The sequence below is a fragment of the Ursus maritimus genome, unplaced genomic scaffold (assembly GCF_017311325.1).
Source record: "Ursus maritimus isolate PB19 unplaced genomic scaffold, ASM1731132v1 scaffold_6, whole genome shotgun sequence".
NCBI classification, from domain to species: domain Eukaryota; kingdom Metazoa; phylum Chordata; class Mammalia; order Carnivora; family Ursidae; genus Ursus; species Ursus maritimus.
Window position 1 is genome coordinate 23,984,675 of NW_024426774.1, and position 16,697 is coordinate 24,001,371.

At 43.2% G+C, this 16,697-nt stretch overlaps 1 protein-coding gene across 9 annotated transcripts in view; it reads left to right on the forward strand.

Annotated features, from left to right (window-relative positions):
* Window positions 1-14,391, forward strand: part of LCLAT1 (lysocardiolipin acyltransferase 1) — a 198,295-nt gene extending 183,904 nt beyond the window's left edge. For all 9 annotated transcript variants that reach the window (XM_040623057.1, XM_040623058.1, XM_040623056.1 and 6 more), the window contains one exon: window positions 10,380-14,391. In XM_040623057.1, the coding sequence (XP_040478991.1) occupies window positions 10,380-10,882 (503 nt within the window). In that variant the 3' untranslated portion in view covers window positions 10,883-14,391. The remainder of the gene's footprint in view (window positions 1-10,379) is intronic.
* Window positions 14,392-16,697: the final 2,306 nt, after the last annotated feature.

The window sequence follows — 16,697 nt, forward strand, 5'->3', positions numbered from 1 at the left end:
GTGGCTGTACCAACTTGCATTCCCACCAACAATGTAGGAGGGATCCCCTTTCTCCACATCCTCTCCAACAATTGTTGTTTCTTGCCTTGTCTATTTTTGCCATTCTAACTGGCATAAGGTGGTATCTCAGTGTGGTTTTGATTTGAATTTCCTTGATGGCTAATGATTTTGAACATTTTTTCATGTGTCTGTTAGCCATTTGTATGTCTTCATTGGAAAAGTGTTCATATCTTCTGCCCATTTTTTGATTTGTTTATTTGTTTCTCGTGTATTGAGTTTGAGAAGTTCTTTGTAGATCTTGGATACCAGTCCTTTATCTGTAGCGTCATTTGCAAATATATACTCCCATTCCGTGGGCTGCCTCTTAGTTTTTCTGACTGTTTCCTTGGCTGTGCAGAAACTTTTAATCTTGATGAAGTCCCATAAATTCATTTTATCTTTTGTTTCGAAGAGGAGTCATTTAATAAAGGATGCTAGAAAAACTGACCTCTACTGAAAGAAAATTAAATTATAAGATTAAATGGAAAAGTGTTTTTCATCTTGCAGAACAATAAAAAAATATACATACAATATAGAGGCAGGGGGAGATAAAAAGAGGCATCCAAAAGCTATAATAGAAAAAGAAATGAACTTGTATAGACGCATAGATGCGTGAGCGTGCGCACACATACATGTATTGGAAAGGATGCCGTAAATATAGGCAGTAGATCATGGATTTGTAAACATATTTGCATCATGGATTTGTAAACATATTTGTAAACATATGATAAAGGAGCTTTGTGCAAATTGACTTTTAAAAAGAGACAAACAGCATTAGGGACCGGATAGAAGAAATGAAGCTGCTTTCCCAGAGCAGCAAATCCAACAAAATCAACTCACTGTGGCCGGGGAACAGTAGTGACCAGCTGATAAAATCACTGCGAAAGATTTGTAACATATGGTAGGGGGTAGAGTTCTTACAAACAGATAAAAAACTAAATTTTCAAAACAGGCGAGGCAGTCTACCAGTATATACTTCCAGTGGACTTGTTTAGTTAATCAAGACCTTTTGTAAACAAACATGGTCTACTTCGGCAACTTCATAAAAATTATAACACCAAGCATTAGTAAGTGTGAAAGGATAGCCCTGTCATGCATTTCTTGTGTTTAAATTGAACATTCCACAGTGCAGTGTCCTTTACGTAGTCAAAGTCTGTTAAGGTGTTCATATCTTTGATGCAGCAATTCAATTTATTGGAATTTATCCTAGAAAAATCTTCATCGTTAGTTACAAATAGATCAATTTAAATGTTGTTTATGTGGAAACAAATATCTCAAAACAAAGGAATTTTTAAAATTTCTCTAGAAGCAAATATTACGCATCCACAAAGTGACATTTTAGAAAATCTTTGACGGCATGTATAGAAAGATGCATAAAAAATAAGGTATAAAAGCGTACGTACGTACGTATAATGTGGTCCAGTTTGTTAAAAGTTCACAGATCTCTTTTTCAAGACATGTTTTATATGCGTACGTGTGTATATGTGTGAGTCTGGCCTCAACAAGTATATGCTGTTCTGGTCTTGCCTTGATGATCTAGTAATACACCAATATTGTAAACTGTGGAAAATGCCAACATGCTTTCATTCTATCTAAAAACTTATTTTGAAGACTCAGAGAATCAGCGCCCGTCAGAAGAGAGATCTTTAGAACTGAAAAGATCCGTGCATTTATACAAAACTCCAAAAGTTCGACAGATTTAGGATAGGAATGTGAAAATAATGTCCCTGAAATTACCTGTGAGAACCAGATTCAGGTTGGATAAGCAAGACTTTTCACAAATATACCATTTTTAGTTTCACCTTTGCAGCTGAGAGTTGATTTTCAAGCACAGGGTGGTTCTTTCTTAGACAAAGAGGAGGTACTAATTTTGGCTTTTATTTTTTATTTTTTATTTTTTTTTAAAGATTTTATTTATTCATTCGACAGAGATAGAGACAGCCAGCGAGAGAGGGAACACAAGCAGGGGGAGTGGGAGAGGAAGAAGCAGGCTCATAGAGGAAGAGCCTGATGTGGGGCTCGATCCCACAACGCCAGGATCACGCCCTGAGCCGAAGGCAGACGCTTAACCGCTGTGCCACCCAGGCGCCCCCTAATTTTGGCTTTTAAAAAAATAAAAGCAAGATGGGGCAGGAGGCCAACAGTCCTAGAGCACAGATCATCACCTTCTGATTCTGACTGCCGTCAAAGGATTAATATCTACACTTAGCTGAAAATGTCTAAGGATGAGTTGGTAGGGGTGGAGAGAAATGTGTATTAGGTGGTGAATTAGGGCCTGCCCCTAGAGCCAAGGCCAGTCTCCTCAACGCTTTGCTTCTGTGCTATGGGGGAGGCATGAGTGCAGTCAGAGCATAAACCACCAGGTGTGCCACAGCAGACTTGGAGTCTCCTCCAGAGGAGGAGCAAGTCCAGAGACAGAAGGAAGGTCAAGAGTAGCAGCCTGAACCTCAGCTCCGTACAGGCGCTCTAGGTGATCACCCACCCAGAGGAATAAGAACAAGCATCAGAGCCCATACCATGTGCCAGGCACTTCTCCGAGCATTTTACAACCCTTCTCCTAGTTGGCCCTCACAAAACCCTAGGAGGGTCGGTAGTGTTATACCTGCGTTTATAGTTGAGGCTTATGGTGAACATGCTACAGTCAGAGAGCTGACGCCGGGCAGGACCAGAAGCAGCCTGTCTGTACTTTTCATTTCTTAAGTACTCAACTTATACAGAAGGACAAATGAATAATGTTCTCAGTAGGAAGCAGTTTTTCCCTAAGAAAATGGTTCTGAGTTCTATTAACAGCTAATTTGAAGTGGTTCATGCATGCCCTTTTATTTTGAAGCTGAAACGGGTCTTATTTATTGGTATTTTTTTGTCTAAATGTATCTTAATCTGTCCATTCCGAACCATTCTTCAAAGTGTACTGGCTAGTGCCAGTTTGTCATGCTTATTATTAGCCGTGTACTAGTATAGGTCAGTGTTAAAGTGACAGGGTGGGTGATTGTTGAGTTACTAAATCCAACTTTTATCATCTTGGGGTAATTTTTTTTTTTAATCTGGAAAATAGTGCACAAATCCAGCAGCCTCAGCATTTTCTTTTAACACAAATGCATCTTAGATGGCAAGCTACTTTATTTAAAACCCTCCAAAATAGGGGCACCTGAGTGGCTCAGCCGTTAAGCATCTGCCTTCGGCTCAGGTCGTGATCCCAGGGTCCTGGGATCGAGCCTCGCATCGTGCTCCCTACTCAGCGGGAAGCCTGCTTCTCCCTCTCACGCTCCCTTGCTTGTGTTCCCTCTCTTGCTGTCTCTGTCAAATAAATAAATAAATAAAATCTTAAAATAAAAAAAAAACCTCTCCAATATGTAGATTTATGGATTTAGATCTAATAGAAAATAGGCTTATGTGTATTTTTAATTTTTTTAAAGTATTAAAGTTGAAACCCAAAATAAATTGTATTTTTGTATATTCTGCAGATGTTTTATTGTAGAATGGGGAAAGAAAATAATAGAGTTGATAACTGAAATTTAAGACCACTTTGGTTGAAAAAGAAAAAGTTTGTGTTTCTGTTACTCTGCCACTGAACTATATAATTCGATGTGTGTTCTTTAGCAGCTGTGGACAAACCAGGATTTCTTCATGCAGTTCTTTCCTTTGAAACATACAAATGCGTAAAGAATTGGTTATCTCCCACTCCCAGTGAGCTTTTCATATTGAATAGGACTCTTGTAATAATCATGGGCTCAACTTGATGTGCTTGGAGACATTCCCTTCTGCATATTGCATTTGTAAATTCCAGTTATATCTTTTAAGTCTCTGCTGGTTACTTAAACCTGACGGAAGTATTAAAAATTCCCTTAGTCTCAGTCTTAGACTAAAAATTAAGATGTGAAATAGTAAGTGTTTGTCCTGTTCTTCCAGGGGGAAAAAGGAAACATCTATGGGCCCACACGAGTGTGATTGTTCTAACATAGTTGTAGCTTAACACAATAATAATAAAGTTTGAAACTTTCCAGAAGGCACAGAATCGGGAACAGATCATTTTCTAAGCACCATATAGGCAGATGACAGGTGGCTAGATAGCATCTAGATTTGTAATCTCAACTATCTAAAAAGCAATGAGATTTTTAAAAAATGGCTTTTACTGATGGCAGCCATCTTACTTTGCATGTTTAAAAGGATGTTGTTTTCATACCAAGACTATAATCCTTTTTCCTTGAAGGAACTTCTCTTTTCTTATTCTATTATTGCATTTTAGCCCTCCTTCAAACTGGTAAGTGAAATAAAGGCACATTTCAGTTTCTGACTATCCATTTCATTACTGTCACGTAGGAATGAAGCAAGCCCTGCTCACCCTTACCTGTTACCTTCTAAGAGGAAACTAACTTATCCTTTAGGAACGGCTCCTCTAGGCTCGAGGCCATGGGGCCAGGAGGTCTTGAGAAGGTGATGTGAAAAGTAAGCTCCTCTATTAGCAATAAAGGGTTCTGTGTGACTTTGGGTTGTCTGGAGACAAGAAACTAATATAAAGTACAAAGTATCAAGATACCTCAGGGCATAAAAGCCTTTGTCCCTTTCTTCCTTTCTTGCTCTGGCTTGAATGCATTTCTGAGTTTCTCCGATGCTTAAGGATCCCGTACAGCTCAGGGCAATGAGCAACAAAGTGTAAGCTGTCTCTTCTTCCCCCTCCCCAGTTCTTCCTTCCTCACTTCATTGCTTTCAGTTTCACACATTACAGTGTTGCCCTTGTTTGTAATATAAATAGTATTTTAGTTATGTTGAGTTCTGTCAGTCCAAAGTTCTGAATTCAAAAAAAAAAAACAATTTATTTGAAAATTTTTGGACTATTGCCTTTTTGTAAGGTGACACCCCACCACCCAAGATTGTTGTAATTTTTTCAAAACCAAGAATCGATAGCACACAAGTTAAAAAAAAAAATTAAAAAATCCTATGCAGTAGGTAGATCTCATTAATGAATATAGAAGTTATAGTCATGCTAACATTAAGAACTTTCTTTTTGCCCAGCACTATGCAAAGAGCTTTATGCATATTAGTTCACTGTGTTATGACAACCTCCTGTAGGAGGCCTTATAATTCCCACCTGTATTTTTAGGTGAGAGGTTATCAGACCGTAATAATATCAGTCAGGCAAGCATTTCTGGAACCTGTTTTAAGTGCAGGGCACTGTGCTAGGTACTAACAATCTAAAGCAGAGACATGGTCCTTGCCCTTTCAGGTACTTATGATGCCCTGGGAGATTGGGTTTCCGTGAGCTTCCAGTAATAGAGGACGGGATGGCAGATGAGTGCCCAAATAAGCACACAGAACATGTGTCCTGAGCATGTCAGGGGGCAAGATCACTCTGGGCCTGGTTACTTGAAGAAGGCTCTTCTTAGAATGCAATCTCCTTGAGACTGGAGGTAGACTTTGTGTTTTGTTTTTTTAAAGATTTTATTTATTTATTTGACAGACAGCCAGCGAGAGAGGGAACACAGCAGGGGGAGTGGGAGAGGAAGAAGCAGGCTCATAGCGGAGGAGCCTGATGTGGGGCTCCATCCCATAACGCCGGGATCACGCCCTGAGCCGAAGGCAGACGCTTAACGACTGCGCCATCCAGGCGCCCCTGGAGGTAGACTTTGAAGAGTGGAGAGAAGAGATTTCAGGGAAACAGGCTGTGTATTTAAAGCAGAGGGAATATTCTTGGCAGTTTTGTGAAGTAACAATTTGAATAGTTGCCTTGTGTAGAAGGCATGAGGTCCCTTTTTGGCGTCATCGGGGCTCAGGCAGATAACACCCTGGACAGTATAGAGAGGGCATGTGAATGCAGCCCCCGCACCTTGCAAATACCGTGCTGGCATGAGCGGGCTAATGCGAGCTAAAGTTAGAGGGACAGGTTAGAACCCAACGTGCTGGTATTGTGATTCAGTAATCAATGTTAGCAGCTAACATTTATTGAGTACTTATGTATCAGACCCTATTTTGTTTTTTATGTATTATCTCATTTAATGCTCACAACAACCCCGTGAGGTGGTTTGTAGATACAGGAACCAAGCAGGCGACAGAGACAAGTCAGTCAGTCAGAGGCAGAACCTAGGATTTGAACACGGGCAGTCTGCTTCCACAGGCCTCCATGCTCCACACAGCAGTGTTTCTGGAATTTTTCACTTAGGAACATTTCTGTAAGTGGTACTGACATAGTCTCAAAACTTGCCGTTTATAGCCTGAACAGACCCATGTTCGCACCCACACCCTTCCCTATGGGCTGTCCAGCAGGAAGTAGAAAGCGAAAGCAGTTTAGCTTCTTCCTAGTCCAGCTCTAGCCGTTTTGATAGTTCGTGAACGTTAAGAACCACTGCGGAAGAAGCTGGCGCACGAGAGCAGCTGCTGGGCAGGAGCTGTGCGCCGTGGTGTGGCGTGACCGAGGAGGATGGTGGTGCGAGCTGCCGGGGAGGGGAGCGGTCCCAGGCTGGGGGCCAGCAGCCCTTTCGGAGAGGGGTCCAGGTGGAAGGTGAAGCAGAAATGATGACTGCCAGGGAATTCTGAAAGTAAATGAACCGGGCACTCAGTTCCAAATAGGAGGCTAAGCGGCATGACAGGAGGCAGGAAGTGACATTTCCTCCACTGTGAGACAAAGTGGACTCCCTGCTGGAGTCAGAGAGGTCCAGCCTTGCCTGTTTTCGAGGCCTTCAGATCCATCCCCACCACAGCCGTCCTACACGGACCTTTCGTCCACCTCCACTCATGTGGACAATGCTCAGCGTCCCAGTGAGGCTGTCCCTTCAACTCTGAACCTAAGCCTTGTTGACAGTGGTATTTTCATTTTTCAGACCACAGTCCTTATCAAGGGCTGATTATAAGACAGTTATGAAACCAAATTGAAACCTGGATTGAAGTAAATCACAGAGTAAAGGAGACAGACAGTTTACATTTACAGAAGACTTAAAGAATCATTAAAAAAGGAGCACAGCCAGCCTAACCAAAAAGGCAGAGGATCTGTACTCTGAAAGCTGTAGAACACTTATGAAAGAAATTGAGGAAGACACAAATAGAAAAACCTTCCATGCTCACGGATTCAAAGAGCAAATATTGTGAAAATGTCTATGCTACCCAGAGCAGTCCACATATTCAACGCAATCCCTATCAAAATACCATCAACGTTTTTCGCAAAGCGGGAACAAACCTAAAATTTGTATGGAACCAGAAAAGACCTCAAATAGCCAAAGGAATGTTGAAAAAGAAAACCAAAGCTGGGGGCATCACAATTCTGGACTTCAAGCTGTGTTACAAAGCTGTAATCATCAAGACAGTATGGTATTGGTACAAAAACAGACATATAGATCAACAGAACAGAATAGAAAACCCAGAAATGGACCCTCAACTCCATGGTCAACTAATCTTTGACAAAGTAGGAAAGAATATCCAATGGGGAAAAGACAGTCTCTTGAACAAATGGTGTTGGGAAAATTGGACAGCCACAAGCAGAGGAATGAAACTAGACCACTTTCTTACACCATACACAAAAATAAACTCAAAATGGATGAAAGATCTAAATGTGAGACAGGAATCCATCAAAATCCTAGGGGAAAACACAGGCAGCAACCTCTGTGACCTCGGCCACAGCAACTTCTTGGTAGACACATTCTTCAAAGGCAAGGGAAACAAAAGCAAAAATGAACTGTTGGGACTTCATCAAGATAAAAAGCTTTTTACACAGCAAAGGAAACAGTCGACAAAGCTAAAAGACAACCAACAGAATGGAAGACGATGTTTGCAAATATTTTATCAGATAAAGGGTTAGTATCTAAAATCTATAAAGAACTTATCAAACTCAGCACCCCAAACCAAAAAAAATCCAGTCAAGAAATAGGCAGAAGACATGAACAGACATTTCTCCAAGGAAGACATCCAAATGGCCACAGACACTCGAAAAAAATGTTCAACATCACTTGTCATCAGGGAAATACAGATCAAAACCACAATGAGATACCACCTCACACCTGTCAGAATGGCTAAAATGAACAACACAGGAAACAGCAGGAGTTGGCGAGGATGCGGAGAAAGGGGAACCCTCTTACACTGCTGGTGGGAATGCAAGCTGGTGCAGCCACTCTGGAAAACAGTGTGGAGCTTCCTCAAAAAGTTAAAAATAGAACTACCCTACAACCCAGCAGTTGCACTACTAGGTATTTATCCAAAGGATACGAACATAGTGATTCGAAGGGGCACATGCACCCCAATGTTTATAGCAGCAATGTCCCCAACAGCCAAGCTATGGAAAGAGCCCGGATGTCCATCGACAGATGAATGGATAAAGAAGATGTGGTGTGGATATCCAATGGGATATTACTCAAGCATCAAAAGAATGAGATCTTGCCATTTGCCACGACATGGATGGAACTAGAGGGTATTATGCTAAATGAAATAAGTCAAAGAAAGACAAATATATGATTTCACTCATATGTGGAATTAAGAAAGGGAAGGAAAAATAAAATAAAAACAGAGAGGAAGGCAAACCATAAGAGACCCTTAACTCTAGGAAACAAACTGAGGGTTGCTGGAAGGGAGGTGGGTAATGGACATTAAGGAGGGCACTTGTTACACTGAGCACTGGGTGTTACATGCAACTGATGAATCTTTAAATTCTCCCTCTGAAACTAATAATGCACTATATATTAATTAAATGGAATTTAAAAGTTTTTTTTTAAAAAAAGGAGCACAACCTGTAATAGTGTCAGTGGGAAGGGAATATATGGGGGAGATAAGGTGGGGAAGTGGCTTTGTGCCTTAATATCGAGGTAAAATCTAAACAGAGACGCACAGGTCTTAAGTGCACAGTTTGATGTAATCTACACCCTAACCAAGGTCTAGGATGTTGCTGCCACCCAGAACACTTCTCGTGCTCCTTCCCCAGCAGTTCTCCCACCCACGGCGACCACTGTTTCAATTTCTGTCCCCGCAGATTAATTTTGCCTGCATCATATAGTTCTGCAACAAATCGCACATCACAGGCTGCATGAGGAGAGTGTGGTAATGGCAGAAAGCAGCCTTCAACTGGGTGGTCCTCATGTTGCCTTAAAGATCGAACAGTCCACTTACATTTCGAATCTGAAAGACAGCGCCGTCCACTCAGTACCCTGAGCCATAAAACTTGAGCTCATTCATTCCACTCTATCCTCCCATATCCAGTTAATGGCTCTACCATGTCGGTTCTCCCTTGTAATTTTTTTGGACCTGTCACTTCCTTCTGCCCCTCCCTCACCTTCATTTCTTGCCTTGTCATGATCTTCAAATTACTCTTACTACCTCCCTTTCCCCTAGTCCTCTCCAGACCATTCTGGTCACCGCCCCCAAGGTAATCCTTGCTAAAATGAAACACACTCTGGTCCCTTCTCGAAATCATTCCATGGTTCTCCACCACTTAAGGTGCTTCTCTGTCACTCACAGAATGGAGTTCAAATTTTCAAGTTGGACGGTGAAGGCCTTTGCCAGATGGGAGCCTGCAGCGTACTTCTGTTCCCTCAGCCCCACTTGCTCTCTGCAGGACATTCACTCTGCACCTGCGCCGCCTGCCTAGCCGGGCCCCTCCCCTCTTACCTATCCACTTACCTGTGCCTTGTTTAGGGCACTGGGCATGCCTCTCTCCCGGATTCTCTTATGAACTCTTAAGCAAGGTTAGAGACCAGGTTTTATCCATATATCTCCAGCATCTGGCCTGTGACCTCGCTGAAAACACTTAATGCCAAAGTAATTAATCAGAGATTGCTAAGGATGATGGTATACTGGGTCAGGGTCTTACTCGGACTTCAAGTGGACATGTTTTTAAAAATTTTTTTTTAAAAATCACAGAAAAACAAAACAAAACAAAATCATACAGAAGTTTTCATGTGTGTCTGACCACTTTTGTAAGTCTGAGTTTTTCTTTCCAATAGCTGTTATAGTAATAACGGGCTAAAGGTGAGAAAGTTTGTGTCTTACTTGGAGAGAAGGTCTCTTAATAAGAGGTGACTCCCGCTGGTATTAAAGGGCCAGTCCTGGGCTTTTATTTCTATCTCAAACCTGACTTAATGTGCTTATCCATTTAGTCCTAGAATGGCAGGTTACTGTTTCCATAAATGAAGATAATTTCTTTCTAAAGGTCTTTGTGGTAATTAGCAAGTGGATGAAAAGCTAAAAATGGCAAATATTGACCCAAATGCCTAGGAACGCCAGTATGTATCGCCCTTGCTTGTTCACCGTGGCTCACTCTGTCCTGACTTTTTCCTGTTTTTGGTTCTGCCTTGTTGTTTGAATCAGCCTTACTGTCCCCCATTGATCATGACTCAGTCTGTATTTTTATCTTTTCCAAAACCTAGGAAAGAACCTCGATGCTGTCCACGACATCACAGTGGCGTACCCTCACAACATGCCTCAGACAGAGAAGCACCTCCTCCTCGGGGACTTCCCCAAGGAGATCCACTTCCACGTGCGCCGGTACCCAGTAGACACCCTCCCCGAGTCCAGGGAGGGCCTCCAGCTCTGGTGCCACAAGCGCTGGGAGGAAAAGGAAGAGAGGCTGCGCTCCTTCTATGAGGGGGAGAAGAATTTTCACTTCACCGGGCAGACTGTAATTCCACCTTGCAAGTCTGAGCTCAGGGTCCTTGTGCTCAAAGTTCTGTCCATACTTTACTGGACCCTGTTCAGCCCTGCAATGTGCCTCCTCATATATCTGTACAGTCTTGTTCGGTGGTATTTTATAATCACCGTGGTTATCTTTGTGCTACTAGAGAGAATATTTGGTGGACTGGAGATCGTTGAACTTGCATGTTACCGGTTTTTTCACAAACAGCCACATTTAAATGTAAAGAAAAATGAGTGAGATCATAAAGTTTGCAGTGTAACAGCCAAGGCGATATTTTGGAAATGTGTCAATCCTTTGTAAATGGAGATGCATTTTTGCATGACTATGTAAAATATTTCTACTACCATCATTATTTGTTCAAGATATTTTGCACTTAGTTTTGTGGGAAAATATTGCTACACACATGATTTTTTTTTTTAAATCTCTGAATGTAATTTCAATACGCGTAGCAGGGAGCGATCACTATAAAATAAGTCGGGCCAGAGTATTCCTAAGCCACCACTGGGCTGTTAGTGGACAAGGGACACACAAGATTTTCCTAGAGGCCCAATCCTATTTCCTAACAAACTCCCCAGACAAGAGGCAGATCTGGGGCTCGAGCACGGGCTCAGATCAAGTGCTGGCACTTGACTGTGGAGGTGAGAGCCCTTCCTCCCGGCTCCCCCCCCAGCACTGTCCCCAGGCTCATTTCTTTGCCAGTCACACCATTGCATCCTTCCTTCAGGCCAGATGTCGGAAATCCCTCGTCCTTCAACCAACCATTTTGATAGAAAGCCCTTCATTATTCATAAAACCTTGGCATTTAGCCTTGCACTCACCTAGACATCAGAAGACCACCTTCTAACCATGGATAGTAAGACCTAGACATTTCTCAGGGAGCAACCACAGGCTCTCCACTTGGAAACCTTAGTTTGGATTTGTACAGATAGGACTAAAGACCGTTTCGTTCGCTTCTACTTACTGTTGCGTGCTCCGAGCTGGTCTCCTTGCGCTCATCGGCACGGGTAGCTTTCTCTGTACGACATCAGGTCACTTACCTTTCTAAAGGAATGCGTGGAAGGTTCTGTTACTGCAGACAGAAACTCTTGAAGTTGTGTCTTTTGAAATATTTCTTTAAAACCTGCCCAAAAAAGGAAGGTTATTGTATTTTCTGTACGTGCACGGGTATCTAACATCTGCGTTAAAGCAACAGTGCTTACAGCCACGGCGGTCATGGCTCAGCCTCAATTATTCAGCCCTCGCAGCCTTGACAGATTTTACTCTTCAAACCAACATAACAAGAAAATGAACCCCCTTTTAATGGTAATGAGGGCTCTTGCTCTCTTTAGTCCCAGGCCTCCTATTTTAGTACTAAAATTTAAATCCACTTTCAACCAATTGTTTGCCTAAATATTCCTGGCTTTTGGAGTCATGGAAAATCCAGCAAACCAACAGCACCAGTCTCGTCCTGAGGCAGAGGAAGCGCGTGGTGTTTCCACCCTGCTGGAGCTGTGCACTCGCTGCTGTTTTTGTCACATAATGGGGACGCTGGTCAGAGCCGCAGAAAACGTGAGGCAATTAAAAGTCTTGAGCTGTTCGCAAGCCTGTCCGCTCTCCTCCCGCCTTCGACCGGCCTCTAAAGCTGCTGCTTTACGCGCCCTTTTGGCGGGAGTGCCTTTTCCTTAATTACAACCCACTTTTGCTCAACGGTGACTTTCACCCAACAATTGAAACGTGCACTGCCGTGAAAGGTGAGCCCGTTGTGAGTCGAACTTACAGAGGACAGGGTCCAGGTTGCGCACAGAACACCGCTGACACATCACTCGTCGGAGGAGGACTAACGAGTGTGAGCGCTCGCAGACACACACCCGCCCATATTTAACCCCTCCCTGCAGGCCGCCTTCACTCTTGCCAGGAGCGACTAATTAGTTATTATGCAATCGGCTCCAGACCCAGCTGTTGAATCCCGTGGTTTTTAAGGTGTTTTCCTGTTTTTTCCCTCCTGAATAGAAGAGGTTTCTAATTTGTTTCTCTCAGACCTCCTTTTGGTTATATTTGGAAACACAGAGAGTTTTACAGCCAGCCCCGCATTTGTCCTGGGCAAAAGAGAAAAGCCGTCTTCTACCCCACACGTGTTTATACTGTAGCCCGCCCAGCCGCCCGCCCTCCGGCGTCTCGGCTCCTCGTTCACGGTGTAAGCTCCGTAGGATGGCGTGAAACCTGTACAAGAGGAAAGCTCTTTTCTTTCCTTCTTTAAAAAATGTTTTCTGTGGACCATGAAAGACAGGTTAAAGATAACATGCACACTCTGTTTTACCTACCCGAAATTCATAGGCACCCAAACTGGGGAATAGAGACATTGTACCTGCTTTTGCTTTCAGGATCAGAAAGGATAACTTCAAAGAGAAAAAAGGTGCTTCTGTTTGTTTTGTTTCCTGGTTTTGTTTTTTGGGGTCTTGTGTTTTTGCAGTAAGTTTTCTTTTAAAGTCGTAATTCTTTATGTTCCTACATATTGGCCTTTTTCTTTTAAGATTTTTTAAAGAAATATTCAGCAGATGATTTGGAACTTAGAGCTTTGTAAAATTGGTAACAAAATGTCAAGTAGAAATTAATTTAATGTTGTGATCAGCCTCAGGAATAACCCCTCCACACCTTCCCACCTCATCACTGTGGACTCAGAGCAGCTGCTTGTCCTGCGTCTGGACTCACACTTCCCACCGAATGCTCTTCCGGCCCTTTGAAGACCAACTCAGGGGGCTGTGAACCGTTTACAGTACTGTCTATCCAACTGCTCAGTCTTCACCGTTCGGAAATGTTTTAAACAAAGCAAATGTGGTTTGTATGGGACGTTAATGGGAACCATTATACTTAACATAGGAAACTACGAGGAAGGGCGCTGATGAGGTCACAGATTCTCCCACCAGAAAGCTCTGATGAGTCTGAAGTCACTGTGCAAATCAGTAGGCGAACATGGTAAAGGACTGGACGAAGATGTTAAACAGAGCCCGTAATTTCAAATTACTATTAAAATCCTTCCTTGTTTGTAACACTGCCGACACACAGATTAGGGAGAAATACCAGCTTCCACTCGCGTCACTCTGACATTAGTTACTTCTCGGCACCACATTGGGAGCTGGACGTTGGTGGCCAAGACCGAATTCTGCAGAAAGGGTGACGTGCCCATTGCACCTTGCCTGCAGGCTCTGGGCCCGACCTCGACGCCCCTGTGCACTTTTATAATAGAGACTCTAATGGAGGGAGCCTGTTGGTATTAAATTGTTTACATTTCTTTCTATAAATAATGTGCTTTCAGTGCCTTAGTTATGAGTCCCTTTCTTTTTCTCATTCCAAGAATTCTACAACGTGTTTCTTAGGTAAAAATCTCTTTGCTACTCACTGGGAGGAAAACGGTTTGTAAACACTGGTCACTGTGGTAAGCACTACTTTGTGGGGACATCTGGAGAGGAGAGCTTGATGCTGAGGTAGGCTTTGCCTTAGAGCTGTTATTTATGCTGTAGGAAACAAACACGGTCTTGTCACGCGATGAGCTTCAGGTTGGAGACGGCCCAAAAGTTTTCTTGTACCGACCTTAAGCTTTTATTTCAGAAGAGAATCTTGGTTTTGGTAATTTATTTTTTAAAAGATTATGTACAAAATAAGTTTTAAAAATAACTCACAGAATGGCCTTAGTTTTCAATGTCCACTAGTATGTTTACGAGTTGTGTTATCTGTAATTTACACCCCAGAATAAAGTGGAATGAATCAGATCGAGTTTGCCCATGTATCCTATTTCTCGTTTTGCTGGAATGACTGCGTGCTATTGTGTTTTCCCACATTGTTACAGCCTTATAGTATGTAGTATTAAGGAAGAGCTCATCAGTTAGGACTCTTTCATAGATGTTTTTAAAAAAACAAATGCCCACACAAAAAGGGAATATACTGCTTCCATGACTGAGAAACTCTAGGGGCCACAGTTGAATTCAGGCCTCAGTGAATGTCATCAGAATTTGGTTTTCTTCCACTTCTGTCAATTCAGCCCTGAGGGCAATTTGGTCATTTCACACATGTGGGGTTGTAATGGCAAATACCAGCCCCACCAGCTGTAAGAGGTAAACAGGACTCTATGCATCCCCCATCACTGTCAGAGAGTATGTAACTGAAAGCAAAGCTTGACAAATGCATGAAAATGTGCTTAGCAAATACACCAGCCCCCCCCCCCACAGGCATGCACAGGAAAATCATGGAACTGAAGGGTAACAGAATATGCCACCCCAAAATATGACTAGTTAAGCGTGTGCCACCCAAAATAGGCCGCTTTGCTACACTGATGGTTTTGAGGCACTTGAAAAGCAGCAAATGGGGGGAAAGGCTGTTTATGAAGTGTCCGCATCTGCCTGAAGACCAGTTCTCCAAAAAGACTCAATGGCCGTACTATGCTAAGTGAAATAAGTCAATCAGAGAAAAACAATTATCATATGAGCTCACTGATATATGGAATTTAAGAAACAAGGCAGAGGATCATAGTGGACGAGAGGAAAAAATGAAACAAGATGAAACCAGAGAGGGAGACAGACCATAAGAGACTTAATCATAAGAAACAAACAGGGTTGCTGGGGCAGGGGGTGGAGGGATGGGGTAACTGGGTGACGGACCTTAAGGAGGGCACGTGATGTAATGAGCACTGGGTATTATATAAGGCTGATGAATCACAGGCCTGTACCTATGAAACCAATAGTACATTATATGTTAATTAATTGAATTTAAATAAAAAATGTTTGAAAAAAAAAATGAATGGCCATAAATCCCTTCCCTGGGAGTTTCATCAACTAGCGAGATGGACTTTGTCACAAGAGAGAAGACAAACATCAACACCACACCCAGATAAATGCCGTCACAGAACCTCATACCTCCCATCTGTTCTTCTGCGGGCCAGTTCATCTTTCTTCAAACTCGTTTACTCTCCCCTAAGAGGCCTTCCCCCCTTCCCAGGGAAGGTGTCTTCCAAACCTGAGTTCTAAGCCACCTCTGGGAGTTACTCATTTTTCCTTGGCTATCTCTATATATACCTGAGGGATACATGTTAATAAATTTCTGATTGTCTTCCTCTTGTTAACCCATCTTTTATTTCCAGGGTCTCAGCCAAGAACTCAGAAGGGTAGAGGGAAAATTATTTTTCCTCCCCGGCAGAACCCATCTTTGTATGCTTCGCCATGCCCCCCACTCTGTCTTCAGGTTCTACAACAAGCACTTTGCTTGAAGGATTCACTCTGAGGGAAGCCCACAGTGTCATTCTCTGGGAAAGGGGCACGCAGGGCCTGAGGAGCCCAGGCCACAAGAGCTGGCTTCAAAGCGCCAGGAGGCTGGTGGGATTTCTATACTCTGTTTATGCGAAGGGGAGAGAAGAGCGTAGTCTCTCTAGACACCCACTTGTCTTCCACATCGCTCACGTCACCGATAAATTGTATAAAGGGTTTAAGCAACTCCCTGTGAAGTGTGACGTTCGAGGCATTCCAAATGCCAGCTAATGAGCCCTAGGATGTACAGAGAAGCTTATCTACACATGTGCAATGCACTCTTCGTGCCAAAACATTTTTAAAATAAATTACTAAGAGGCAACCTATGCTCTCCTGGCTGTGTTTGACTTGGCCCCCAGGATCCCCACGATGACTTGGTGCCTGCAGTTGCCTCATCCCTATACCCTCTCAGGTGTGACCCCAGTGGGAAAGAGCCAAGGAAGGGGACCGTTTCCCCAGTGGCTCCACAAAAGTCCTAAACCGGGTGTCAGCGCTCATTCCTGAACCACTGACTTGCCCAGAAATACTATGTGGGTTGTGTCCCTGGTTGTTTGCTGCCTCCTGGAGCAGGGATGGAGTTTGGTCCCTGGTCCCCAGGACTCATGTCGAGGAGGGACAGATTTGAAGAGGATGGAATGACGCTGGGTGGCGGGACTGTGAAAACTCCCACACCTCCCAGGGTGGTTGGGGCAGGTCGGCATGGCTTCCAGACAGGGTTCCGAGCCCTGCGCCATGGAAGCCTTCTCCGTCCACACCGGCGGGTATTTGGGACCCCAGCT